The sequence below is a fragment of the Macrotis lagotis genome, chromosome 4 (assembly GCF_037893015.1).
Source record: "Macrotis lagotis isolate mMagLag1 chromosome 4, bilby.v1.9.chrom.fasta, whole genome shotgun sequence".
NCBI classification, from domain to species: domain Eukaryota; kingdom Metazoa; phylum Chordata; class Mammalia; order Peramelemorphia; family Peramelidae; genus Macrotis; species Macrotis lagotis.
Window position 1 is genome coordinate 203,170,431 of NC_133661.1, and position 27,454 is coordinate 203,197,884.

The 27,454-nt window shown below is 36.9% G+C and overlaps 1 protein-coding gene across 2 annotated transcripts in view; it reads right to left on the minus strand.

The window, feature by feature from the left end:
• ZNF106 (zinc finger protein 106) overlaps nt 1-27,454 on the minus strand; it is a 90,003-nt gene that overhangs the window by 47,206 nt on the left and 15,343 nt on the right. For both annotated transcript variants that reach the window (XM_074235174.1, XM_074235175.1), the window contains exons 3-7: nt 27,389-27,450; nt 20,200-20,400; nt 15,311-17,482; nt 6,596-7,235; nt 465-534 (exon numbers count right to left, since the gene is read on the minus strand). In XM_074235174.1, coding sequence (XP_074091275.1) covers nt 465-534; nt 6,596-7,235; nt 15,311-17,482; nt 20,200-20,400; nt 27,389-27,450 — 3,145 coding nt within the window. The remainder of the gene's footprint in view (nt 1-464; nt 535-6,595; nt 7,236-15,310; nt 17,483-20,199; nt 20,401-27,388; nt 27,451-27,454) is intronic.

Sequence of the window (27,454 nt, forward strand, 5' to 3'; positions counted from 1 at the left end):
AAGAATGAATAAAATGAGTATTTTTATATCCAAAAGAACAGGAAAAAGATTTTACATTAAACTATGAATCTCTATTATTTATATATATATATATATATGTATGTATGTATGTATGTATATGTGTATATATATATTCTGTATTTCCTTTCCAATTCAACAAATTCAACAAAAACTTTCATATTGCTTATTAATTGTGATTCCTTTAGATCTTACTTCTATTCTCTCTCTTTTATTTTTGGTGAATTTTATCCATTCCTTCCACTCCCCTCACCAAAAGGGAAAGAGAAAAATAAGAGAGGTTTCTTTTTTTTTTAAGGTATAATCTAAGAAAATAAAATCTCCATATTGACCAGTGTTGAAAATGTATGTTATATTCTATAACAAATCTATTATGTCTCTTCCAGGATGTCTAAAACAAATGACAAATTCAATCCCTATCCTTCCTCAAGATTAAAAAACTATACCTTTTTTGCCTTTAATTTTCCTTCTTTTATTCTTTCTTTCCAGACTTGGAAGCTCAGGTGAAGATCCATCCTGCCAGAGTGAAGACAAATATGAATTTGAATTAGTGGTTATGTAATATGCAAATACTATTTCATAATATGGAGGGAAGGTTAAGGTTAACGTTATATGTAAAGGAAGACATAAAATTTTATAATGAAGAGAACAATTTTATACTCAGTAGAAATTAATATTCATTTGCTGAATTAAATATAAAATAGCCAAACAGAATATTCTATTAAATGAGAACTGCTTTCCTTCTCATTTAAATATTATGTTGAAAAGTAGAGAAGAGCTTCATAAATGTGTTTTGAATTTATGAATCAAAATCTGAAATTTCAACCTCGAAGACAAGAAAAACCAAGGCAGAAATGAAGGCAAATTCTTAGTAGAGTGGAGGAAAGTACAATCACACACACACAGACACACACACGGACAAAAGGTAACATCTGGGCTGTCAATCTTAAATGGATTACTAAGTAGAATCATAGTCTACATAAGGTCTACATACTATATACAAAGTAATCTCTGGAAAAGCTGAAAGAGAAAATCAAGTATATTTGACTAACTATTTTGGGCCCATATAAACTTAATTCAGTAAGAATTTATTAAGCTCAATCCATCATCACAGGAGATAAGACAAAAATTGAAAAAAACAATACATCCTGTTCTGAAAGACATTTTAGTGGATGAGATATTATACACAGATAAGTAAACACAATGTAACAGGAGGTGGTCCTTGGGGAAGGAAATGCTAGTGGCAAAGAGAATCAGAAAAGGTTTCCTAAAAGAAAGTGGCACCTGAACTGAGCCTAGAAAGAAGATAAGGATTCTAAGAGGAAAAAATGAGAAGAGCCAGCATGAGAAACATAAAATTAGAATATCTCCTCACAGGCAGAAAGTTGGATGAGAGAATGCCCAACTCAAAAAATAACAAGGAGGCAGTTTGGGGGAACGACTGTGAATGTAAAATAGAATAACATGTCAGTCTGGAAAGGTAGGTAAGGGCCTCTGAAGTTACCTAACTCGGACAGGAGAGTGTCTAGTCCTCTCCATCCTCAGCTTCACAACTAGATACAGTCAAAAACATCTGCCTCCATCTTGAACAGCACACAGGCCACTTTTTTTTTTAAGATTTTGCAAGGGAATGGGGTTAAGTGTCTTGCCCAAGGCCACACAGTTAGGTAATTATTAAGTGGCTGAGGCCGGATTTGAACTCAGGTACTCCTGACTCCAGGGCCTGTGCTCTATTCACTGCGCCACCTAGCCGCCCCCCCACATAGGCCACTTCTAAGGAGATACACTAGCTAATAAATGTGAAACAAGGACCCCAAGCAGGTCCTCACTGCTGGCAGGACCAAACAACCACCACAACAAACACTAATAAGGCTGAAGTAAGAACACTGAGGACTACACTGAAACTGGGTCATTCTGAGATTTATCAAGATGTATATAAGCTGAGATTTTTCCAAGTCATCTAAGCAAGGTATTGACTATCCTAACATTGACCATCTCAACAGAATCCACATATATGAAGCCAAAATAGAGTCCAGTCCCTTGAAACCACAAGGGACTGTTCAACAACCAACTGTGAGACAGCTTCGTTAAGGGCTGACACAGGAGGCTTCTGCCCCTGCAGGCAGAAAGGAATGACTACTTTTGATAATTTCCAGGAAAGAGAATTATCGATACACAAGTTTACTCAGCAAATCCAAGAAGAAAACTTCTACATCCTTCTCAATCTACTCAAGTTGCTTTGCAAATCAATCTTCAAGCACTTAACAGAGACATAAAAGCAGGATAGAACACTATTCTTCAGAAGCAGTACCTAATTAAGGATCAGTTAGATTCAAGATCTGGGGGCAGCTGGGGACACAGAGGATAGAGCACCGGCCCTGGAGTCAGGAGAACCTGAGTTCAAATACGCCTCAGACACTTAATAATTGGCTAGCTGTGTGACCTTGGCATCTTCGAGGTCTAATATTCTACTACATTTTACAAGAGTAAGCTCTTAAGAGGTGCCACCTAGGGGGCAGAGCCAAGATGGCAACAAGAGAGGAACTTCTCAGAAGCTCTCTCGTAAAACTTCGAAACTAAGGATTCAATCTAAACTTTTGAGACAGAACCCACAGAGGGACCCAGTGAGGCAGTTCTCCTACTCAAGGTAACCTGAAAAAGAGTGGAAAGGCTCTGCTCCCTGGGGCCGGAGGGGCGGCCCGCCAGAGGGGTGGCCCGCCAGACTGAAAGAACTTCAGCCTCCCAGAGGCAGTGGCTCACAGCAGCAGTGGAGTCTCCTGAGCTACACCCCAGGGAGCACAAGGCACAAACTGGGGGAACAGCGGGGCACCTTTGCCAGGGAGAGCACATGAAACCCAGCCCTCAGGGCACACAGCAAGCAAAGTGGCAGGCCAGATCCAGGAACAGAAGCAGGCGGAGCCAGTAAGCAGGAGCCTCCAGGGCATGAGCCCACTGAACCTAGGGAGGAGAGTGGAGAGAGACTGCAGAGCTCAGTCCTCTGCCCCTGGAAAAAAACTCTGGGGCTCTGACCACATTCAGATCCTGATCACAGTCTAGGCCCCCCCATACAACAGCAGGGCCCCCTCCACCTCAGCCCCGTGGCAGAGGGGGGCACATATGGTCATTCACAGACCAGGAGGGAGGACAGAGCCTCACACACTGAGACCCTTGTGGGAGTGTCCCAAAAGCTCAGGAAGCCCCCCCAAAACAGTCTTAGGCTGGGAAAATGAGCAAGCAGAGAAATAAGAGGAACACCATTAAGAAATATTTTGCATATGAGCACAAGAAGGATCAAAACACTCAGTCTGAAGATGAGGAAGCACAAGCTCCTGCATCTAAAGACTCCAAGAAAAAACAGAAATTGGACTCAGGCTATGATAGAGCTCAAAAAAGACTTTGAAAATCAAATGAGGGAGTTAGAAGAAAAACTGGGAAAAGAAAGGAGAGAGATGCAGGAAAAACATGAAAATGAAGTCAGCAGCTTAGTCAAGGAAATCCAAAAAAATGCTGAAGAAAATAGCATGCTAAAAACCAGCTTAGGTCAAATGGATAAAACAGTTCAAAAAGTTATTGAGAAGAATGCTTTAAAAAGCAAAATGGGCCAGATGCAAAAAGAGATAAGAAAACTCTCTGAGAAAAACAAATGAGAAACCAGGATTCATTACTTCAAAACCAAAAAAAAAAAGAAAAATTAGAAGAAAATGTGAAACATCTCATAGAAAAAAAACAACTGATATGGAAAACAGACTTAGGAAAGATAATTTAAAAGTTATTGGAATACCTGAAAGTCATGATCAGGAAAAGAGCCTTGACATCATTTTCAAAGAATTACTACAGGAAAATTGCCCTGATATCCTAGAAGCAAAGGGCAAAATAGAAACGGAGAGAATCCACCGATCCCCCCGAGAAAGAGATTCAAAAAACACCCCAACCCCCAGGAATATTATAGCCAAGTTCCAGAACTCCCAAGTCAAAGAGAAAATATTACAAGCAGCCAGAAGGACACAGTTCAAATATAATGGAGCTGCAGTCAGGATCACACAGGACTTAGCAGCAGATACATTGGAAGCTTGGAATATAATACACCGGAAGGCAAAAGAGTTTAGAATGCAACCAAGAATCAACTACCCAGCAAGGCTGAATGTCCTCTTCCAGGGAAAAAAAGATGGACTTTCAATGAACCAGGGGAATTTCAAATGTTACTGTTAGAATGGCCAGAGCTGAACAGAAGGTTTGATCTTCAGATACAGGACTCAGGTGAAGCATAGAGATTGGAGAAGGAGAAGATATGAGGGACTTGATGATGAACTGCATGTATTCCTGTATAGAAAAATGACACTGATAATACTCATATGAACCTTCTCAGTTAATAGAGCAGGTAGAGGGAGCTTTTATAGTTGAAGCACAGGAGAAAGCTGAATTTGAAGATAAAATGTGATGTAAAAATAGAGTCAATAGAAAACAAGGGAAATGTAATGGGAGAAAGAAAAAGGAGAGGAGGAATAGGCTAAGATATCTCATATAATAAGTTTTTTTCTTTATTACAATTAGCTATTGCAATGATATGGAAAGGGGGAAGGCAAGGGGGAATGAGGGAATCTTCGCTCTCATCAAAGGTGGCTAGGAGAGGAAACAGCATATATATTCAATGGGGTATAGGCATCTGGAGTAAGAGGGAGGGGGGGACAGGGGGAAGGGGGGGGGGATGTGAGTGATGGAGGAGATGGACCATGAGGGGAGGATGGTCAGATATAACACATTTTCCTTTTTATTTCTTGAAAGGGGCTGGGATCAGATGGCCTGTCCGGGACCATAGGGCCAGGTGGATGCTGGATAAGGGGTGGTAGGGGGGCTCAGGGCCTCTTGGCCGCAGGAGGAGAGAAAATATAGTACATGGTAGTGGAGAAATACAAAAGGAGGGAGTTGCGATCAGCAATGGCAACAGTGGAAAAATATGGAAGTAACTTTTGTGATGAATTTACCATAAAGAATGTGATCCACCCGCAACAGAGTTGTTGGTGTTGAAACAAAAACTGAAGCACATTTTTTATTATTAGTATTGGGGGAGGGGGATGCAGGGCAAATGGGGCTGTGTGGCCTGCCTGGAGCTGCATAGCAGGGTGATCTTTGGGTGTCTGAGGCCGGATTTGGACCTGGGTGCTCCCCGCTCAAGGACCAATGCTCTGTCCACCACCCAGCCACCCCTACTACTATTACTATTTTATTTTATTTTGGGTCTTTTTTTTTTCTTTTTTTGGTTTTTGCAGGGCAGTAGGGTTGGGGTGGCTTGCATGTCACACGGCTGGGTGACTGTTGGGTGTATGGGACTGGATATGGGCTTGGGTGCTCCTGGCTCCAGGGCTGGGGCTCCATCCATTGCGCCACCTGGCCATACCTACAATTATTACTATTATTTTTTTAATTTTAATTTTTTTCTCTCCCCTTTACTTTATTGCTCAAGCAAGTCTATATTTTGTGGGGGAAGGGGGTATTCTGTTTACTCTTAAACAAGAATATTTTATTAATTATTAATTATTAATGTATAAAAAATTATTTGTACAAAAAAGAGAATAAATAAATATTGGCCCTCTAAAGGCAAATGAATAAATAAATGAAAAAAGAAAACCTAAAAAAACAAACAAAAAAAGAGGTGCCACCTAAGCTGTACTTTCTCTCCATGGACAAGGAAGCAGGAGAAGACACACGAAGATTCCATTGGGACTAAAGGCAAAAAAAATCATCTTCTGGTTTATACATAAAGGACCAGTGCTAGATTTCTTTATGACAACTAGCTCTACATTCCCATTCTTTTTTTTGTCTGTTTGTTTCCAAGGCCACACAGCCAGGTAATTATTAAGTGTCTGAGGCCAGATTTGAACTCAGGTACTCCTGACTCCAGGGCTGGTGCTCTATCCACTGCATCACCTAGCCACCCTACATTCCCACTCTTAATTCCCTCCCTTCATTTTGAGAGAAGGCAGAAGTGACATGGAATAAAAACAGGAAAAACAAAAGGTACCATAGTAGATTTACATTTGAGCCAGGGCAGAAAGAGAAAGGGAAAAACAGTAAGAACACAGGTCTAATGATATTTTCAAGGTTATATTTGTTGTGTGCTTAATAATTAATAGAACTATAAGCATTACAAAAGAAACCACTCAATACCAGTAAGGAAACCCTGGGTCAACCAATCACACACATGCCTACCATATCCAATTCTAGGGTACTTTCTTAAACCATCTTAACCAAGTAGGCATGTCAAGTTACAACTGTAAGCATTTTCAAATGTTAACATTTGTTGGCTCAGTCATTTTGAAAATGATTTCATATTATATCACATATCACATGACAGAATTAAACAAAGGTTTAAAAAAAACCAGGACAATGAAAAAATCATAAAATAAAACCTCAAGATGGTTCAATTCCCAGTCTAAATAAACCTCATGGCTCACCACCCCATTTCCTATCCTACTCCCCCCCCACACTCATCCTAAAGTCTGGCTAGCCTGGGGTTACACCAAGACCAATGAAGCAACCATTATGGCTCAACCCAGAGAGTAGGCCTCCTCATACTTACCCCGGTTGCCCTGCGCTTCTTCCGGAGGCCCTGGCCATCATTCTGTTCTGCCCCAGAAGTACAGCTGCTGTCTGTAGCAGCATCCACCAAGCTAGAGATGCCAAGGCCCGAGGAGGCATTAGATGATAAGGAATTTCCTTCTCCATTACTTTCATGCGTATTCTGGTTCTCAGAAAGAGGTGTTGAGCTCTCCTGTCTATTCAGTTCTTCTTGTCTGGCAGAACGTACCAAGGACATCATTCGGTCAGGGGGCAATTGGGCACTATGCCGCCTTCGAGTTGCAATACTTTCAACCCTTTCACCTGTCCGTGGGGAAGAAGCCAGAGGTGCCATGTCCTGTTTAGGGTTCACATTTGCTTTCTGACCTTGGATTGTCTGCAATGAGTTACAGGATGGAACAATCTGCTGAGGTTCGTTCTCCTTTCCTGTAGCCTGCTCAGTGAAGAAACTGTACATGGAAGGAGTCCTATCCATGATTACACTGCTCTCAGAAAGACTGCGTTTCCTTGCCAATGCAGGTGATGTAGCAATGGAAATCCCTTCCCATTGGAAACCTTCTAAACTGGACAGGTCAGGTTCCTCGTCCAAATCCAATACCTCCTGCTCATTCTGAACTAGAGGTACCATCTCTATGCCAAACCTTATACAAAGAATAGAAACAGAAAATGAGTGTGGCTCAGATAGGGCAAACTAATTATTAGCTACTGCTTAAAAGAAGGGTCAAATAAACTCTCTTAACTTTCTCTTAACTGAGAAAGAAGTTTGTAAAACTATATTAATTTTTTTAGCATACGATTGTTTCTTTATACTGATACCTCATTATTATATTATCTTTATAGCCAAATATAGCCTTCCCTATCCCCTACCCAGAGAGCCACATATCCCTTATAATAAAGAACTAACAAAGAAAAAATTAACAAAACAGGTTAGCAGAACTAATCAACCAATTAAACAAGTCAGGTATTGTGAGCAACATTCATAGTTATGTCTATGAATCAGTCAAATTCATATTAGAAATAGTCAATAAAGGAAAGAGAAAAAATTAAAATTAAAATTACTTTTGTTCATGACGGTCTATTTTTTGGGGGAAGGGGGTATTATAATCACTTAAACAAGAATATTTTAGTAAAGTATAAATAACATCATTTGTACAAAAATAAAAATAAATATAAAAGAAAGCCCTTCCTAGTCATCAGGTTTTATGTTAAGTTCTGAATGCAGACCAAAGTATACTATGCTCACGTTTAAAAAATTTTTTTTCTCATGATTTTTTTTTCCATTGTAGTTCTAATTCCTCTTTTCACAATAAGACACCTTGATATTTTGGGGCTGCAGAAAGGAGAGAACAAATTAAATAAAACTTATGCTTTCATGCACAAAAAAAACAAAAGAAATATTCAAGTAAAATCCATTTAATAACTATGATAATCAGAAATATTGAGATGTAAGTTTGCTCAGAATACCTCTAAACTGTCATAAACTAGTCCTAGGATTCACATTCCAACAGTGAAACCAAGAAGTTAAGCAGTAAACTTATTTTGAAAATTTTTCTTCCTTAGAAAGTCCTTAATGTTACATTTTTAGATAACTACATCAATGATTAAATATCCAGAATTGTCAATGCATAAATCAAGTTTTTATAGATGTAGAATGCACAAGTAGCATAATTCAAATTCTCCTCACTTCCATTTTGATTCTCACAATAAATTTATTCTCTACATCTATGGTTCACCCTATCTTATGGTAAATCTTGTAATCAAACCACAAGTAATCTAAAAAAGTTCTCAACAAAGGATGATTACACAGAAAGAAATATGCCTTGGATAATTGCACATATATAACCAATATTAAATTGGTTACCATCTCAGGGAGGGAGAAATTAAATTTGAAATAATTTAAGGCTTTTGCAAGGCAATAGGGTTAAGTGGCTTGCCCAAGGTCACACAGCTAGGTAATTATTAAGTGCCTGAGGCCAGATTTGAACTCAGGTAGTCCTGACTCCAGGGCCAGTGCTCTATCCACTCCTCCACCTAGCTGCCCAAAATAAAAAATTTTAAAAGGATGTTAAAAGGATGATCATATAGTAGTTTCTTATCCTATTCTTGGTTATAACTATATTTTAATGTTTTTTTTTAATTTCTAGGTAATCAAATTTCTTTTAATGATTTTTGGGTTAATATATCAGTTCTAGTTTCTACAATGTCAATAATCTGATCAATTTAAGACTTGACTAGTTTCATACATTTTTTTACTGGTTAAATTTGCATTCATTGAATAAATATTTCTGAAACATTCATTGTATACAGAACACAATGTGAAATACATGAGGAAATTCAAAGAGAACTAACCCTCAGGGAGGCTATAACTAAATAATCAACCCACAAACTGTCTAGGTTTCCTTTCTAATGTACTATATATACATAAATCTTTGCTAAAGAATATTTTCCCCAAAGTTAACAACAATTATATTTTTAAAATATCCAAAAACATGGAACTCAAAATCTTGCAAAAGGATAAACCTTTAAATGGAAATTGAGGAGATGCCCATCAATAGAGGAACAGCTGACCAAATTGTGGTATATGAATGATACAACTGTTCTGTAAGAAATCATGAGGGGCAGGGTTTAGGAAAAACCTGGAAAAACTTGTATGAATTGATGCTGAATGAAGAGAGGAGAAGAAGAACATTGTACACATTAACAACAACATTATGTGATGATCAACTATGATAGATGTGCTCATCTCAGCAGTAAAATAATCGAAGACATTTCAGAAGGATTTGTGATAGAAAATACTATCCAAATCCAGAGAAGGAACTATGGAGTTTGAATGCAGACCAAAGCTTTACTCTTTTCAAATTTTAAAATGTTTTAAATTTAATATTTTTTTCCCTTCTTTTTTCTGATTCTTTTTTTCACAACATAATTAAGATAGAAGTATGTTTAACATAGTTACACAATATAACCTATTTTAGGTTGCTCTCTCAGGGGGAGGAGGAAAGGAAGGGAAGGACAGGAATAAAAAAAGGTGTAATTCAAAACCTTACGAGAAATGACACAGCTGGGGCAGCTAGGTGGCACAGTGTATAGAGAGCACTGCCCTGGAGTCAGGAGTACCTAAGTTCAAATTCAGTCTTTGTCTGGCTGTATGACCTTGGGCAAGTCACTTAATCCTCTTGCCTTAAATAAATAAAAGTTTTAAAGAAAGAAACAACATGGCTTTGAAATGTTTTAATGGGCAATTTGTCAAACACTTAGGCACCTATAAAAAAAGAATGTTGAAAGCTATCTTTGCATGTTACTAGAAAATAAACAAATAATGATGTGCTTAGAAGTATCCAAAATAACACTTTTTACTAAATACTCTCCCCACTTAAAATTGCCAGATATTTCTTAAATATCTTTATACACAAAAATTAGAAAGTCTAAAAAAATTAAAAAATAACCAAACCAAAATATTTAAGGGATGAATCGTGTTATAAAGAATGGAGAGAACATGAGAAATGAGGCAACATAAAGATACCAATACAAAATTTTCATAATTATTTCTTTTAAGACCTATCTGAAAACAAAACCGCATTGAAAAAAAAGAACCCAAGATGGTTTCAGCACAGCTGAACTCTCTGAACAATCCCCTCCTAACAACTTTTTAAAAATGGCTCAAATCAGAACTTTTCAAATAGCAAAATCAACAAAAGATTCCAGTCTACAAAGTTAGTTCAGCAGGAAAAGTTTGTGAGACCAGGGTGGAAGCCTGTCCAGAGCCCACACTCCCATCAGCATTTTTTCAGAGAAGACACAATGGGGGGGGGGGGGGGGGGGGCAGACAAATGGTCAGGAAGAGATTTCAGAAAATCTTTTGCTAGCACTGAATTCATCTGGAAATCTCCAACTCTACTGCCCATCCCCACTTCTAGATCATGGAGTCCTGTGAGAGCACTAGCACTTGTAACTGCAGGGGACTGGGGGCCTTTCCAGGAGAGAAATCAGAGCACAGACCAAGAGAAGTCACCATATTTCTCCTAGGATAACACCATAGACCTTCTGAACTTTGAAAAACAGCAGCACAAAAAGGTCTGAAGCCTGGGAGAGTGTCTCCCCACCCTGAGATAAGCATAGCCCAACTTTTAACATAAAGTTCAAAGTCAAGAAATAGACTAGAAAAATGAGCAAAGAACTATAAAAAACTACTGCAGTCTCAGGGGGGAAAACAAAGACATAAAAGCAGAAGACAATAAAGTGAAAACAGTTACAAACAGTCTCAAAGAAAAATACTAATTGGACCCAAGTCCAACAAAAGTTAAAAAATAATGGTGGTATGATAATGGTGGTAGAGGAAAAATTGATAAAAGAAATGAGTGATGAAAGGAAATTATGAAAATTATGAAAAAGCAATTAACAGCTGGGTAAAAGAGGTACAAAAATTCACGGAAGAAAACAACTATTTTGGGGCAGCTAGATAGCACAGTGGACAGAGCACCAGCCCTGGAGTCAGGAGAACCTAAGTTCAAATCTAGCCTCAGACCTTAATAATTGCCTAGCTGTGTGACCTTGGGCAAGTCACTTAACCCCACTGCCTTAAATAAAATTTTTTTTAAAAAAGAGCTATTTACAAAGCAGACAGGATCATATAAAAAAAAGAGGTACAAAAACTCATTAAAGAACAGAATTCCTTAAATATTAGAATGGGAAATAGAAATTAGTGATTTAGTGAGACATCAAGAAACAAAGTCAAAAAAAGAAAAAATAGAAGATTATGTGAAATAAATAACTCATCAGTAAAAATACTTACCTGGAAAATAGGTCAAGGAAAGATAATTTAAGATATAATAAACTACCCAAAACAATGATCAAAGGGTCTAGATATAACGTTTTAAAATATTTTCAGGGAAAACCTGATATCTAGATCTAGATGGGAAAAACAGCAACTGAAAAAATCCACTGATCACCTCCTGCAAAGGATCCCAAAAGGAAAATTTCCAGAAATATTACAGCCAAATTCCAGAACTCCCAAGGCAAAAAGAAAATAATACAAACAGCCAGAAAAAAATAATTCAAACACTGAGGGACCATAGTCAGGATCACACACAATTCAGTGGTTTTCACATTAAAGGAATGGAAAGTTTGAAAAATTATCCGCTTGAAGGCAATGAAGATATGATTACAGCCAAGAATAACCTACCCAGCAAAAATGAGTTTTAATCCTTTTAATTCAATTTAATCCTTTGGGAGGAAAATAAGGACATTTAATGAAACAGAGGACTTTCAAATATTCCTGATAAAAAAGACCAGACCTGAAGAAAAAATATGAAAAGAACAAAAAAGATCAAGAACAAAAAGAAAGAGTAATCATCAGAAACTTAAAGTTAAAAGTTCTTATAATCCTAAAAGAGAATATGATTCAAAGAACTTTATCATTATTCAGTTGGTTAAAAGGAGTTTACAAAATCAGAAAGCTGATTATGTTGGAATGATAAAAACGGCAAGAAAGAGGGATAAACTGGGTCAACTGGCAGCACTCGAACCTCAATCCATCAAAACTTGTTTAAAGGGGCAAGAATACACACACACACACACACACACACACACACGCATGCGGGCACACAGACAGGCACAAGGACAGACACAGAGTTGTGAGCAGAAATAATCCAATAGGGAAATAAGAAGGAAAGGGGGGAGGGGAATGCTAAAAGCCAGGACAGATGAAGAAAGGCAGTAGTTAGAAGGAAAATAGACGTTTGAGGAAATGTGGAGAGAGCCAGTGAGGGGACAGAAGGGGGGACAGGGAGACACAGAAGAAAATGGGATGAAAGGACATACAAAGTCAGCAATCACAAATGTATATATGAATGAAATAAACTCAACCATAAAATGGAAGCAGACAAATTGAATTAAAAAGTAGAATGAATTAGACATCAGAATTCAACTACCTGTCATTACAAGACTTGAAACAGAAATCTACAGAGTTCAAATAAAAGGTTGGAGCAGAATCTAATATGCTTCAGCAGAAATAAAAAAAGGTTATCCATCCATCATTTTCTTAGACAAAGGAAAAGCAAAAATCGATATAATTAAAGGGACAATCAGGGAAACTATATTTTGCTAAAAGGTACCATATACAATGAAGTAATATCAAAAAACTTTACAGCGAGTTTCTCTAATAAAGAACTCATTTCTCAACTATATCCTGAGTGTAGAAATGAGTCAAATTCATAATAAGAACTGTTCTTCAATTGATAAATGGAAATAAGATATGATCAATTTCCAATGTTATCTATAGCAATATTTTAAAAAATGTTCTAACTCACTACTGAATGGAGAAATATAAATTAAAACAATATCTGAGATACCTATTAGATTGGTCAATAAGACAGAAACAGAAAATGACAAACGTTAGAGGACATGTAGGGAAAATGAGACATTAATGCGCTGTTGGTGGAGTAGTGGACTGGTTCAACTATTCTCTGTTGCAATTTGGAACTATGCCCAAAGGGCTATAAAACTATGCACACTCCTTGACCTTGCAATGCCACTACTAATTCTGTATCGCAATAGAGATGAAAAACAAAAACGGGAAAGAATATATGTACAAGGATACTTGTGGCAGTTCTTTTATGGTGGCAAGGAATTGGAAATTGAAGGGATCCCCAAGTCTGAGAAATGGTTGAAAAAAATTGTAGCATGTTATTATGATGGAATGTTATTCTACTATAAGAAACATTAAGCAGGAAACTCAGAAACATTTGAAAAACTTACATGAACTGATGTAAAGTGAAATATACTATAATATAAAAATAATAGCAAATCTCTTATACTTTATGTTTCTTCCTTAAGGACATGATTTCTCTCTCATCACATTCAATTTGGATCAATGTATACCATAGAAACAATGTAAAGACTGGCAAATTGCCTTCTATGGGGAGTGGGGGGAGGGAAGTAAGATTAGGGGAAAAATTGTAAAACTCAAAATAAATAAAATTCTTTAAAAAATAATAGCAAAGATGACCAGTAGTTAATGACTTCGCTTTTCACAGCGATACAGTGACCCAGGACAAAAGAGTACAGATGATGAACCTAGATAAAGAGATAATGTCTGAATACAAATTGAAGCATACTATATTTTTCTTAAAATTTCTTTTTTTTTTAAGGGGGAGGTAATCCTGTTTTCTTTCACAATAAAACTATCATAGTAATGTTTTACTTGACTACACATTTATGATCTATTGATTGCTTTCTCAATGGGGGGATGGAGAAGTGGAGAAAGTAGGGCAGGAAGAAGGGAAGAGAATTTGAAATTCAAAGTTTTAAAAATCATTGTTAAAAATTCTTTTTACATATAAAGAGAGAAAAATGAAAGACTACATAAATTTTTTAAAAAGAAAAAGAAAAATTAAAACTATAGTGATATAAAAATGTTTTAAATCTCTGTTGATTAGAAGGCAAATTAATAAAATTAATAAATTAATAAAATTAATAAAATTCTCAGCTATCACTCACCTCACCACCTATCACATATGACAAAGGCTGGAGGGGATGACTGAAAAATATTTACACTAATAAACTGTAAGATAGTACAGTAGATATAGCAATGGACTTGGAATTTGATAGATTCATCTTCATGAGTTCAAATCTGACCTCAGACACTTACTGGCTGTGTGAACCTGGACAAATCACTTCACTCTGCCTCAGTTTCCTCATCTGTAAAAATGAGCTGGAGAAGGAAAACAACAGCAAACCATACCAGTATCTTTACCAAAAAAAAAAAAACCTCCAAATAGGGTCATAAACAGACATGACTGAAATGACTGAAAACAAATGAACTGTTGGTGGAATAGTGAACAGGTTCAACCATTCTGGAAAACAATTTAGTTACTATACAAAAAGCGCTACAATTTTGACCAAGCAATATCACTACTAGATTTGTAACCCAAAAAAGAGCAAAGAAAAAGAAAAAAAGACCCATATGTACAAAAGTTTCAATAACAACTCTTTTTGTGGTGGCAAAGAATTGGAAATCAAGGGGATGTTCGTTATTTGGGGAATGGCTGAATAAGTTATAGTATATGATTGCAATGAAATATTAATTGTGCTGTGAGAAACAACAAGTTGGGGTAGTTTCCAATACTAGCAAGAATTCATGAACTGATGCAAAGTGAAGTATGAAGAAACAGGAGCCCATTATAATACAGTAATAGCAATAGTTGTAAGGATGATCAACTGTGAAAGACTTTGCTACTCTGATCAATACAATGATCCAAGACAAGATGAAAAAATGCTCTCCACCTCTAAAGGGAGAACTGATTAAATCTGAGTATAAATTAAAGTATTCATTTCTCACTTTTTATGTTTCCTTACTTTTTGTGTAATATGGTTACTATGCAAATTCTTTTACATGGTTTCATATGTATAAATGATATATGTTGCTTGCCTTCTTAATGGGTGAGGTAAGGGATTAAAAGAGAGAAACTTGGAATTCAAAATTTAAAAATAAAAGAATACTAAAAGTTAATTTAAAAAATACTTAATTTAAAAAAAAAAACGGGTGACTAGGTAGCGCAGTAGATAGAGCACTGGCCCTGGAGTCAGGAGGACCGGAGTTAAAATTCAGCCTCGGACACTTAGTAATTGCCTAGTTGTGTGACCTTGGGCAGATCACTTAACCCATTACCTTGCAAAAAACTTTTTTTTTTAAAGAACAAAGAAAAAGGGTACTCACCTGGGTAAACCTTTGCCCAGCTCCTGCTTTTTCTTGGTTACCTGCTGAATAACCTGCTCCCAGTTGACATTTCTTCGAGAAGCATTCAGAATCTGTCGCAGGGTTGGTTTGAGCCCTGATTCCTTCTCTGTCTCACTCTTTCGATGCCCACTAACATTTCGAATGCGGCGTGCATTATTGAGATTGGGCTCAGGAAGATGAGCCCCAGGTTTGCTCTTCAAACTGATGTGCCGGGTTAGATCTCGCTGGAGAGAGGCAGGAAAACCAAGTTTGCTTAGTTCAGGCAAGAGAGAGCCTGAAGTTTGACCTGTACCTTTTTGGAGGTCAACATCCAAGTTATTGCTCTCAAAGCTTTCTGTTTCAAAAGGCAAAGCTGATTTAGGATCTTCAACCTGAACATCTTCTAGTGATGTTTTCAAGTCCTGCTGTAAATCAGATTGAGGACTAGCTTCAGAAGCTACAGAATCCATTTGAAACTCTGATTCTTTTTGGCGACCTATGGGGCTATCTGAATTAATGGGACATTTTCCAGCTGTTTTCATAATTTTGTCATCACTCTCTTTCTCAATAGCAGCATGTTTACATTCTGATGGGCCACCAGGTGACCCTTTGGGAAGAGCAGGACCAACATCTTCAGCTTTTGTACTGTGCTTTTCGAGGTCCAATACTTCTGTATCACCTCCATCTTCTGGAGTACATTCTTGAAGCTCAGTATTCAAAGAGCCCTTCACAGACTCTTCTTCATTCTTACTTTCTGGTGCACAGCTTTTGATACTTTTAGTACTGCTCAGTAATGGATTTTGCAGAGCCTGACCACATTTTAGCACTTCCTTGGCTTTTCGCAAAACTTCACCTATATTTTCAACAGGTTCCTTCTGAATTCCATTATTTCCTTTTAAGACACGAGAAGATGAACTTCGCAGTTTAGATACATAAGAGGAATTCTGATTCTCTTCCAAGCTAAGTGTATTTGAGTGAGTCTGACATTCTCTGGGAGGTGAAGACAAAGGTTTTGAGTTTTTCTTTGAATCTTGTTTTTGAGACAATGATCTAGTGTTTGGGATAGGAAGGAGTGGAGATTTTAGTGATGGCATTTTATGTGAGCTGTTCTCTTGTTCAGGTATTACCCTAGATGTGCAAGTGGTCACTGCTTCACTGGAAACAGTGTGATCAGAAGTTACCTTGTGATCAAAAGATCCAGACTGAGCTTCTTTCTGTGTTGTCAGCTTTGGGCAATTATCTGTATTATTATTCTTGGGATCTTTCCCACATGTAGTTATTAGGTGAAAAAGAAAAGGAGGTTCTTCTACCATCTCTGACTTTTTAGCAGTAGCTTCTTTCAACCCTGGTTGTGGCTCTACAATTTTCTGGGATGGGTATGGACTCCAGCGATGAATTTTATCCTTTGATATATTACCACTCTTTCCACTAGTTTTAGAAGTTGTAATTTCTGCTTGCTTAGAGGTTTGACTTTCAGGCTGCTCAGAACTGCTGAAGTCAAGTAAGCCCTCTGAAGGAAGCTTATCACTTGTAAAATCCAATAGGTAATCACTATTATCTTCCAGGGGACCTCTATTTTCTTGCCTTTTCCAAATATATCTCTCTGGATTATACTTGTTTAGTTTATTAGATTTCTTATTCCATAGCATGGTCATGTCATCAATTTGGCAGTTAGAATTCCTGTTTCTTCCAGGTTGAAATATGTCTCCAGGGCCACTATAATTCCAATTATTTGTACCACGTGACTTGGATTGCCAATTTCCATTACTGTTGTTCATGTGCCAAAAACCACCTGCTCCTTCAGAATGCCAGTTAGAATTCCTTCCTGTACCACCATGATGCCAATCTACTGTTCCATTATTTGCATGCCAACCACCTCCAGAATTATTGTGATTGTGATACCAATTTGAAGATCCTCCTGGACCACCCTTGTGCCACCCAGAACGTCCTCTTGGTCCACCACCATTCCTTAAGGAATGTGGAAAGTTATTTTTCCGACCACCATTAAAGCCATCCTTCTCCCACTTCCAATCTCGTTGAAGTGGTGCACGATGGTGCCAAGATGGCTGATCGTAAGTATCTCTCTCTTGGTAAGTTCCTCGGTCTTCTCTTCGCCATTGTCGTCTGTCATCAGAATTTATTTCTTGGCCAGTAACAGATGCTTCATCTTGTCTAGAAGACAAACAGTTTTTCCTTGGTGATTTACAAACATTTCTTATTTCTTTTCAATCTTAGAAACAAGTCTAATCACTCTTAAACCACTCTGTGGCAAGAGTTTATTGCACTAAATAACCAAAATAGTCCAACACATGAAAGATAATCTAGCAAGTCTTAAGACATTAAGATAATTGGTCAGGAAGAAAGCTGAAAATTCCATAAAAGTATGTCAATTTCTCACTTCTACAAAAGTGGACAAAAAAAAGGTTTAATAAGAAAAATCTGACTAAGGTGTGTCAGCTACTAAAACTGCTATCATCCCAAGAGTATTTTAAGAATACGAAGCTTAATAAAAATACTACTTGGTGACTCACAGTTTTGCTTCATGCACTAAATAAAGACTAGGACTCTGGAGGTCTCCTAACTAGGTTTTCAGAATATATCTAGCTTGAGAATCTTCAGTGTCTCCCTTCTGCCTCTGGGATGAATCAGTCTTCTGTTTAAGATTTAGTCTCTCCAAACTAGCTCTAAACCATGCTATTATAGTTGTTTTTATTTTATCACCTTTACCCTCCGTGGTATTCCCTGAACTCAGCATTCCATCTCTTACTTCTAAGAATTTGCACAAAAACTTTCTACGTGGTTGGAATGCTTCCCTGCCCGATTCTTCCTCAAAACAAACCTAAAATTTCCTCCAAGGCTCTACTCATATGCCACCTTCATCATGAAAGCTGTTACTGAACCTGACTGGTAGTATTCTTTATGTTATTTTATGGTTGTTTTCTGGTACATCACTAATCATCAACAAATACTGAGCAAGTCTCAACAATGAAGTGGACATCATGTTAAGTGCTGTATTTTGGTTACTGTTTCTCCCCTTGACAGGCTTTTACAAATAGGACCAAGAATTAAATAGCAATGAACGATAAATAAGCAATAAATCCTAGCAGTTCAACTGAGGGAACAAAACAGATGTGGTAATGTTACAGCCAGCACAAGTTTCAGCATATCAAACAATTAGGATAGAACAATCCAATTTAATACAGTTGAACTCCAGGAAAACTATTATAGTAAATAAAATGTCAAGGGAGCATATATTAAAATAATTCCCTAAGAAAAGTACTCCTCACCCCAGATCAAAACATTACTTGGTTGGATTTCTTCCTGATGACGTTCCTAAGGTCTATGACCTTGCCTCAAATCAATATAAATCTTTTCAGAAAGATTGTGCTACCCTGGGAAAGTCTAGTAATCAAATACATGACCATAGAACATTCATAACAAGCTACAAGAATGTTGGGAGGATCAAATGAAATAACGGAGGTAAAAATATTTTTTTAAAATGGAAAGTATTATCAAAAATCTTAATTACTGTTAGTTGGACTCAATTTCATTAGCATTCAAGCTCCTACATTCAACTAAAAATTTTAAAATACTATGAGATAATGTGGAAATAAAAAAGTTTTCTAAATAAAATAACCCAAACTACACAATGGCAGTTAAAAGTATTCATCTGAAAATATGCTTTCTTTAAGTATTAAGTAAACTGCTATCTTAGCTTTCTTTTCTTGGCAGTCTAACAATGCCAAATCTAATAAACCAATAATTGAGTAAGACTTTTCAGTTCCAGAAATATTTAGAAAAACTTTTACTAAATGCTCCAAAATTAGAGATCCTGTTCCGGTATGACCTGTCTACTCAATAGTACATTAACTAAAACAATATCTTGGAAAATATTAAGACAAGTAGGAACATTAATGGATAGAAAGCAGATGACTGCATCAATAAATCACTTCAGAAATCTATCAAAGTATCCTTCCAAAGATACAACTAGTATAAATACCTAGCATACTGAAGAGCCTACATCTTTTCCTTTTATGTAATCTATTCACAAATAGATAAACTGATAATAGAAAACTAACAAAAATGAAATATGGACTTCAACTACAACACAGGAAGGGTGTGAGCTGCTGCTATGCAGAATTTAACAGGAATGTCATTTGAAGGACTAAGCCACTGAGCTATATAAGAAATCATGCTGCTAGAGAAATTTTAAGACAAGCCTCCCATGAAGGGCTTTATGTTATAAAAACTTATGAAATACAAAATAGGTTTATTCTAACATGATACTTTAATACTACAGACCAATAGTAAATTTTAATATCATAAATCTTTGGGAAAAATCAGGTGTACAAAAGAAAGAAGAGACATTTAGTTTCCATATTTATTACATATGAAGCCATCTCCATCTCCTTCTGAGATAAAAGTCTCTCAACTAATCCCACTGCTTTGGCTCTCTGCCCAAGGTTTTAAATCATAATTAACTTCTCTGTCTACAATTTTTATAAAATGAGAAGCAGTTTTTTATTAGCAAAAAGTTGTTTTATTTTATCCTCAAGAATTATCTTTAGACCTGTTTGCCCTATTAAAGCAGCCTACTACTAACAAGTTTGACATATAAAAGCAATGCTATCAAATATGTAATACTCATTTGCCAATACAGAAATGGTAACTTTGCCAATAAATCAGGTTTAATTCTTAAGCCAATTAGTTCTGCATTTCAAAATTTCAGAAAAGAATTCTGAATAATGCCCTGCTGCATATCCTTGCATACAACAATCCTGAATTAACCTCTGAAGTCAACACTTTAATCTGAATGCTACAAAGCTGTGAAAGGTAGGTAAGATTAACAGTCTCACAGAGTATTTTTAAAATTAATAGAAAATACTGACCTGCTTTGTTCATTTCTTTGTTTTATTAACTGAACAAGTTCCTTGTCAAAGTATTCTTCTTCCACCTCTTCATCTTTTCCATCTTCTTTTCTTTCCTGGGCATCAACATTATCCTTGTGTAACTGGCTGGAAATGTGTTTTGCATAAGCTGACAAGCCTACTACTGTCACCTGGCATACACGGCACTCATGGTTACTGTCCCTAGGACAAGAAGGAGATAAGGGACACTCAATTCTTCCCACAGGCATTGCAGGCACACTAGATCTTATGAGATTTCCTCTGAAGGCACTAAGCAACTTGAAACAGTGAAAACTGAATACAGGTGAACTTTAATGCCCCTTTCACCACTATGAAAACGTAATTTAAAAAAAAAAAACAATTTAGAATGATTTTTTTCCAACAATCAAGAGGTAAATATACTTGAGAATAATGCAATACAAAAGGAAGAATCTTCTTGAATTGTTGTACTCAAAATCATGTCAGAGGAAACATGGTGAAAGGGGAGGCAGGGCCAGGGGCTCAGAGCAAACCGGAGCTGCTCTGAAGCACACCCATGGTGCCAGCTGCACTCAGAGAGCCTGGTGATAGCAGCTACATTTAATCTCTAGCTCAAAAGCATTCCTCCAGTGAAAGCAGAGGGGAGGGGAAAAGAGTAGGTGGCTAGAGCCAATCTCAACCTTGCAACCTAAACTGGGACAGCTGGAACCTTGCCCGGAATCCAAGGATTCTGGACCACAGCAAATAATGGGAGGAGCCTTCAGTTTACTGAGCTTTATTTGGGGATGGATAATACATGTGGTCTGTATTCTGCTTTGGAAGGGCTTATCATCTCAAAGGGGGGGAAAAAGGCATTTCAACTAGAGGAAGTCAACAGCTGTGCTAAGCAAATGGTCACTCTCAAATTTCAGAGAATGCTATAGTTAAATGGCAATTAAAACTAGGCTTCAATTTTGGAAAGAACTTGGAAGGAATGTTCTTATACTAAAATATGGGGTTTTTCTAAAAGGAAAACCAGAACCAAAACAAGAACAGAGTCACAGAAATGACAATAAATAATCACAAAATGGCTACTTCTGTCAAGCCAGCTAACTTTAAATGTGTAGTCAGCTCAAGTCCAGAGTCAGAGAAACTTGATCAAGTTCTTAATTGATAATGCTTCTGGCACCTTGAATCAATTTCTTGGTTTAATTACAACTCAAGCTAAGTTTATGATTGGCATCCTTGAGAAATACTAAATACTCCAACAACAAATATTAATACTTTTAATAGAAAATCTCCTTCCTCATATAAGCTCTCCACTTACTCTCAATTCTGGGGGATGACCCAACCTAGTAGTGAGTTGAGTTGTAACTCAAGAATACTTAACTTTACATAAGGTTCTCTCTGGGCAGCATTCGGACTTAGAAAACCACATAAACATTATCTACATTCTATTGTATTTTTATCTATCTTGTTAAATATTTCCCAATTAAACTGTAATCTGATTGGGCAGAGCTGGGAATTTGACACCTTGTCAGCTGTTCATTTCCTCTCATACCTTCCCTTATTCCTTTCTTCCTCTTGAATTCCTACTTAATTTCTTCACCCTTGATCTTTTATTCCATCCTCTCTCTCCCAAAGGCAAGGCATCTGTAGTCTCTCAATTCAATCCTAGTTGTTACCTGCTTTATGCCCCCTGACATAATGAACTAGGAACAGCTGGGATACTCTGTGATCCCTACAGCCACTCCCGTATCTGCTCGCTGTCATAAGCAAGCAACCCTGGATGCCATGATCTACTTACTAGCCACCAAAATGACCCTTGTTCCTTTTTCCTGCCTAGAGACTTTGTGTGTCAAGACAAAAATCTGCTCACCCCTGCTCATGTCTTTTCAGTCTAGAAACTATATTGATCTTAGGTAACCAGCAAAACAAAATTGTGTTGAAAAAGCTTATCTTAATGGGGTGGCTAGGTGACGCAGTGGATAGAGCACCAGCCATGGAGTCAGGACTACCTGAGTTCAAATCCGGCCTCAACCCTTCTGGAGAGCTATTTGGAACTATGCCCAAAGGGCAACAAAAATGTGCATACCCTTTGATCCAGAAATACCACTACTGGGTCTATACCATGAAAAGATGAGGAAAAAAGGTAAAAACATTACTTGTACAAAAATATTTATAGCAGCCCTGTTTGTGGTGGCAAAGAATTGGAAATCCAGTAAATGTCCTTCAATTGGGGAATGGCTTAGCAAACTGTGGTATATGTATGTCATGGAATGCTACTGTTCTATTAGAAACCAGGAGGGACAGGATTTCAGGGAAACCCGGAGGGATTTGCATGAACTGATGATGAATGAGATGAGCAGAAGCAGAAAAATACTGTACACCCTAACAGCAACATGGGAGTGAAGTTCAACCTTGAAGGACTCGCTCATTCCATCAGTGCAACAATCGGGAACAATTTTGGGCTGTCTGCAAAGGAGAATACCATCTGTATCAAGATAAGGAGCTGTGGAATTTGGACAAAGTTCAAGGACTATTCCCTTTAATTTAGGAAAAAAAAGATATCTTATTGTCTGATCTTGTCACCTCTTAGACTTTTCTTCTCTTTAAGGATATGATTTTTCTCTCATCACACCCAATTTGGATCAAGGTACAACATGGAAACAAAGTAAAGACTGACAGAGTGCTTTCTGTGGGGAGGGGGAGCAAGATTGGAGGAAAATTGTAAAACTCAAATATCTTTAATAAAAATAAATTTAAAAAAAAAAAGAAAGAAAAGTCAGTTTGGAAGAGAGAAAACAAAACTATTTTAAGAGTCAAAAGGGGGCGTAGTGGATAAAGCACTAGCCTTGGAGTCAGGAGTACCTGGGTTCAATCCGGTCTCAGAAACTTAATAATTACCTAACCGTGTGGCCCTGGGCAAGCCACTTAACCCCGTTTGCCATGCAAAAAAAAAAAAAAAAAGAGTCAAAAAGTGTTTTAAGAGAGCAGCTAGGTGGCTCAGTGAATACAATGAGCACAGGCCCTAAAGTCAGGGGGACCTGAGTTCAAAACCAGCCTCAGACACTTAATACTTACAAAGTTATATGACCTTGGGCAAGTCACTTAACCTCACTGCCTTGCAAAAAAATAATAAAGTTTTTAAATTAATGGACACTTGAAAAAATTGGAAAAGAAATGAGTGTCATGGAGGAAAGAATTGAAAGTTAGTAACTTATTTAGATATTTTGAGGGATAGGTTCCAGAAGTCATAATAGCTTAAAATATCCATTTTCCATGGTGGGATTAGATCCACCCTGCACAGCAGCTATTATAGATAGGACTGCAATGGTATTATCTCATAAATGAAACAGGAAACACTTAAAATTCTCACTCTTTTGTTGCTCCTTTTTAATATTCCATATATAGCCCCAAGCCATATTCTCACTGTAAATAACATCACCTTTTACTTCCTATTCCTTGCTTATTTAACTCCCTGTAGTATGAAGCTGATGACATTAGAATTCTAAGGGGATACCTGTCTCTGTCATCTTCCAATACTAGCATGTAAATACATTTTCCTTATATACTTTTCTGATTCCTTGTTTCTATATACCTTTTTATATTTCTCTTTACTCTTGTTTTTTAATTGATGCATGTAAATACTATAATTTTCCTGGATAAGTGTGACAACCTCTTGTCTTATGGAATATAGTATTCCATTATATCAGTTCCATTATAGTGGGAGCTAATAAATTTTAAGTGATTCTAACTGTGGATCCTTGGGTGTTTGAACTCCCTTCTGATTAATTTGAACAGCAAAGTGGCAATGATAGAATGTGAATGTTTTAGAATTTTAATATAGTGGCTAGAAAGACTAATGGCAGACTGTGGGATCAAGGTTGGACAATAAGGCAAATGAGGTAAGGGAGGCACAAAAGATTAAGTCACATTAAGGACAGAAAAATGGTTTAGGTGTTACTATAAAGGTATTAAAGAATAAAGGATATAAACTTATGGTTATACAGCAAAAACTATAAAGTTCAGAATCTTGGGAAGATCAGACTCTGATGGTAGCAGTGAAGTGAAGAATGGGTATGATTCATATATAGAATTTAGAAGATAAAGGGAATTGAGAGAAAAAGCTGACCTTCAATAGTGTGACCCTGGGCAAGTCACTTAACCCTGTTTGTCTCAACTTCCACATCTGTAAAATGAGTTAGATAAGAGAGTAACAAACCACTACAATATCTCTGCCAAGAAAACCCCGGGGGGGGGGGGCAGCTAGGTGGTGTAGTGGATAAAGCACCGGCCTTGGGAGTCAGGAGTACCTGGGTTCAAATCCGGTCTCAGACACTTAGTAATTACCTAGCTGTGTGGCCTTGGGCAAGCCACTTAAACCCATTTGCCTTGCAAAAAACCTTAAAAAAAAAAACCCAAACAGGTTCATAAATAGTCAGACACAACTAAAAAATAACAATAATAGCTACAATAAGATGGTAAGATCTAAGATGTAACCCAAGTTGTCATTTTAATAGAATGGAAGAAAGTGTGAGAAAGTATATCAATATTATTAAAGTACTTAAAAATGAAAGGAAATAGGGTAGAGAGGAAGACTGCATGAACTAAGAACTAGAATCACTGAGAAAACTAGGTATAACCTGGATAGTAGATGAAAACAACAAAGATAGGGAAAATGGGTACAATCAGAATGAATGGATATTAAAGAAAGGTTATCTAGCAGTGATGGTCTGGAAGTGATAATTAAAACAAAGAGTATGTTAACCATGTTGGTCCCATAAATGCATATGTTCGGAAATAAAATAGAGAAAGTGAGAAAGACATGGTAGAAAATACCAAAGGAGAAGCTAAAGAGGAAAATAATTTTTTTTCTAAAACACAAGTCAAACTATAGCATTCAACTACTGAATAAGTTCTAAAATAAAATATGAAACTCTTTTGCTGGGCATTGAAAGCCCTTTACAAACTAGCTCTAAACTACCTTTACAGAATCACATATGTTACTCTCCTTCACAAACTAAACTAAATCAAACTGTCCTTCCTGCTGTTCCTCACACAGCACCACATTTCCCATCTCCATGACTTTATGTGGAATATGTTCTCTGCTCACTTCTGCCTCTTACAAGCCCCAGCTTTTCAAAGCTCAGTTCAAGGACCACTTTCTCTATGAGGCAACATTAACTTGTACATATTTTATATGTACATTTCTATGTACATCTGCTGATAAGATGTAGAGTCCCTGAGGGCAAGAACTATATATATCACTATCTCCCAACACAATGCCTACCATACATTAGGTATATAATAAATGCTGGTTGATTAATGGGAGTGTCTTCAGAGGAAAACCAAATTTCACTTAAGAGTAAGCCAGAAGGAAAGTTGCAAGAAAACTTTTGAGGATGTAGAGAGATTTGTTAAGTATAGTTTAGGAGTTCCAAAGAACATGATAGTATGAATTAGTAGGTTAAAAGCAGTAGGTAAAGGATCTGGAAAGAAAAAGGCTTGTAGGAATAGAAATGAGTATTTAGGAAAAATAGTAGGTGAATATAACTTCATCTAAAACAATGAATCTAGATGATAGGGACTAAGAAATCATTATAGTAATATGAGGAGCATGTAAATTTATAGAAAGGGAGAATGTTCAAGTGGTAAAATAAGATTCAATTTCCTGAAAGTTTCATGAATGTGAAATATTGATAAAGATGCCCAAAACTAAAAAGTAGTATATAATAATTATTTAATTATCACTTAATTTATTCTTGGCATTAAACTCCTCCATTCTCAAAGATATTCAAGTTTTCAGTATGTGCTTTGTTTTTCCCTTCTGATCAATTAATGAAATGATCACTACAAAAAAAAAGTGATCAATTATCTTATACAAAAACAAGTATTAGGGGTGGCTAGGTGGCGCAGTGGATAAAGCACTGGCCCTGGAGTCAGGAGTACCTGGGTTCAAATCCGGCCTCAGACACTTAATAATTACCTAGCTGTGTGGCCTTGGGCAAGCCACTTAACCCCATTTGCCTTGCAAAAACCTTAAAAAAAAAAAAAAAACAAGTAGTAGCCCATTTGCCCAAAATATCTAGACACTAGTAAAGACTGGTAAGAGCTCAAGAGAAATGTGGCAAATAAGAAAGAAGGTACAAGGTCAAAGAAGTAATGTGGAATCATTTTTGACCAGTACATTAATACCTTAATAGCATTTGAACCTTAGACATCCTAAATCAGTTCAAATTTCAGCACAATGGCAATAAGCCCTGTAAGGTACCCCCTCTCAGAGTTACTGTGAGTCTCAAATGCTGAGATACATAAGGTGCCTGTTGTTAATTACTACTATTATTAGTATTCCTGAATAAAATGTCCTTAACAAACAGAACAGATCTAGCTGAGTGGTTTGCAGTGTAAGTGACAGATAACTAAAACTCTAAATACTTATCAGTCTATACTGAAAGTACATTGGTCCGGGGTGGCTAGGTGGCGTAGTGGATAAAGCACTGGCCTTGGAGTCAGGAGTACCTGGGTTCAGATCCAGTCTCAGACACTTAATAATTACCTAGCTGTGTGGCCTTGGGCAAGCCACTTAACCCTATTGCCTAGCAAAAACCTAACCAAAAAAAAAAAAAAAAAAAAGTACATTGGTCCACTGAAACAAGGCTTCAGAATTTTTCATCCCTAAAATATTGGAAAATCAAGCAAGAAATATTAATGAAATGCCCACTATATACAAGGCACTGTGCCCTAAAGCAATAACTTTGGTCCCCTGGGATACTCTAGCTCATCAATGCAACTGATAAGATTCACTCTGGGCATATTTTGTAATGGGATCAGGAAATATTACACAAAACATCTAAATGAGCATGGCTTAATACAAATCAGTGCAAACTGCTTATGAGGAGATCCTGAGATCAAAAATATTTTCACATGCTAACATTTGGAGAGGAAGACAAGTCCATGTTATGGAATTTTGAATTGCTGTTCTCTTCTTTTTTTTTGCCTCCAAGTCCCAAACCCACAACTTCTAAGCATTAAATAAGATACATGAATCCTTGAAATAATATTCCTAAGTGTTCCTAAATGTTATATTTATCCCTTTTAATTTTACCCTAACAGAATCCACTAGTATGCTTCATAAAAAAGAATTCATAATAGAGATCATTAGGAAAACTTGGGCATAAAGAGATATTAGTGGAAAATGAAGTTCTCATACCTTCCCTTCAGGTTTTCAAGTTCTCTGTGATGCAGCATGCTCCGTACATGTTCATCCATCTCCTTG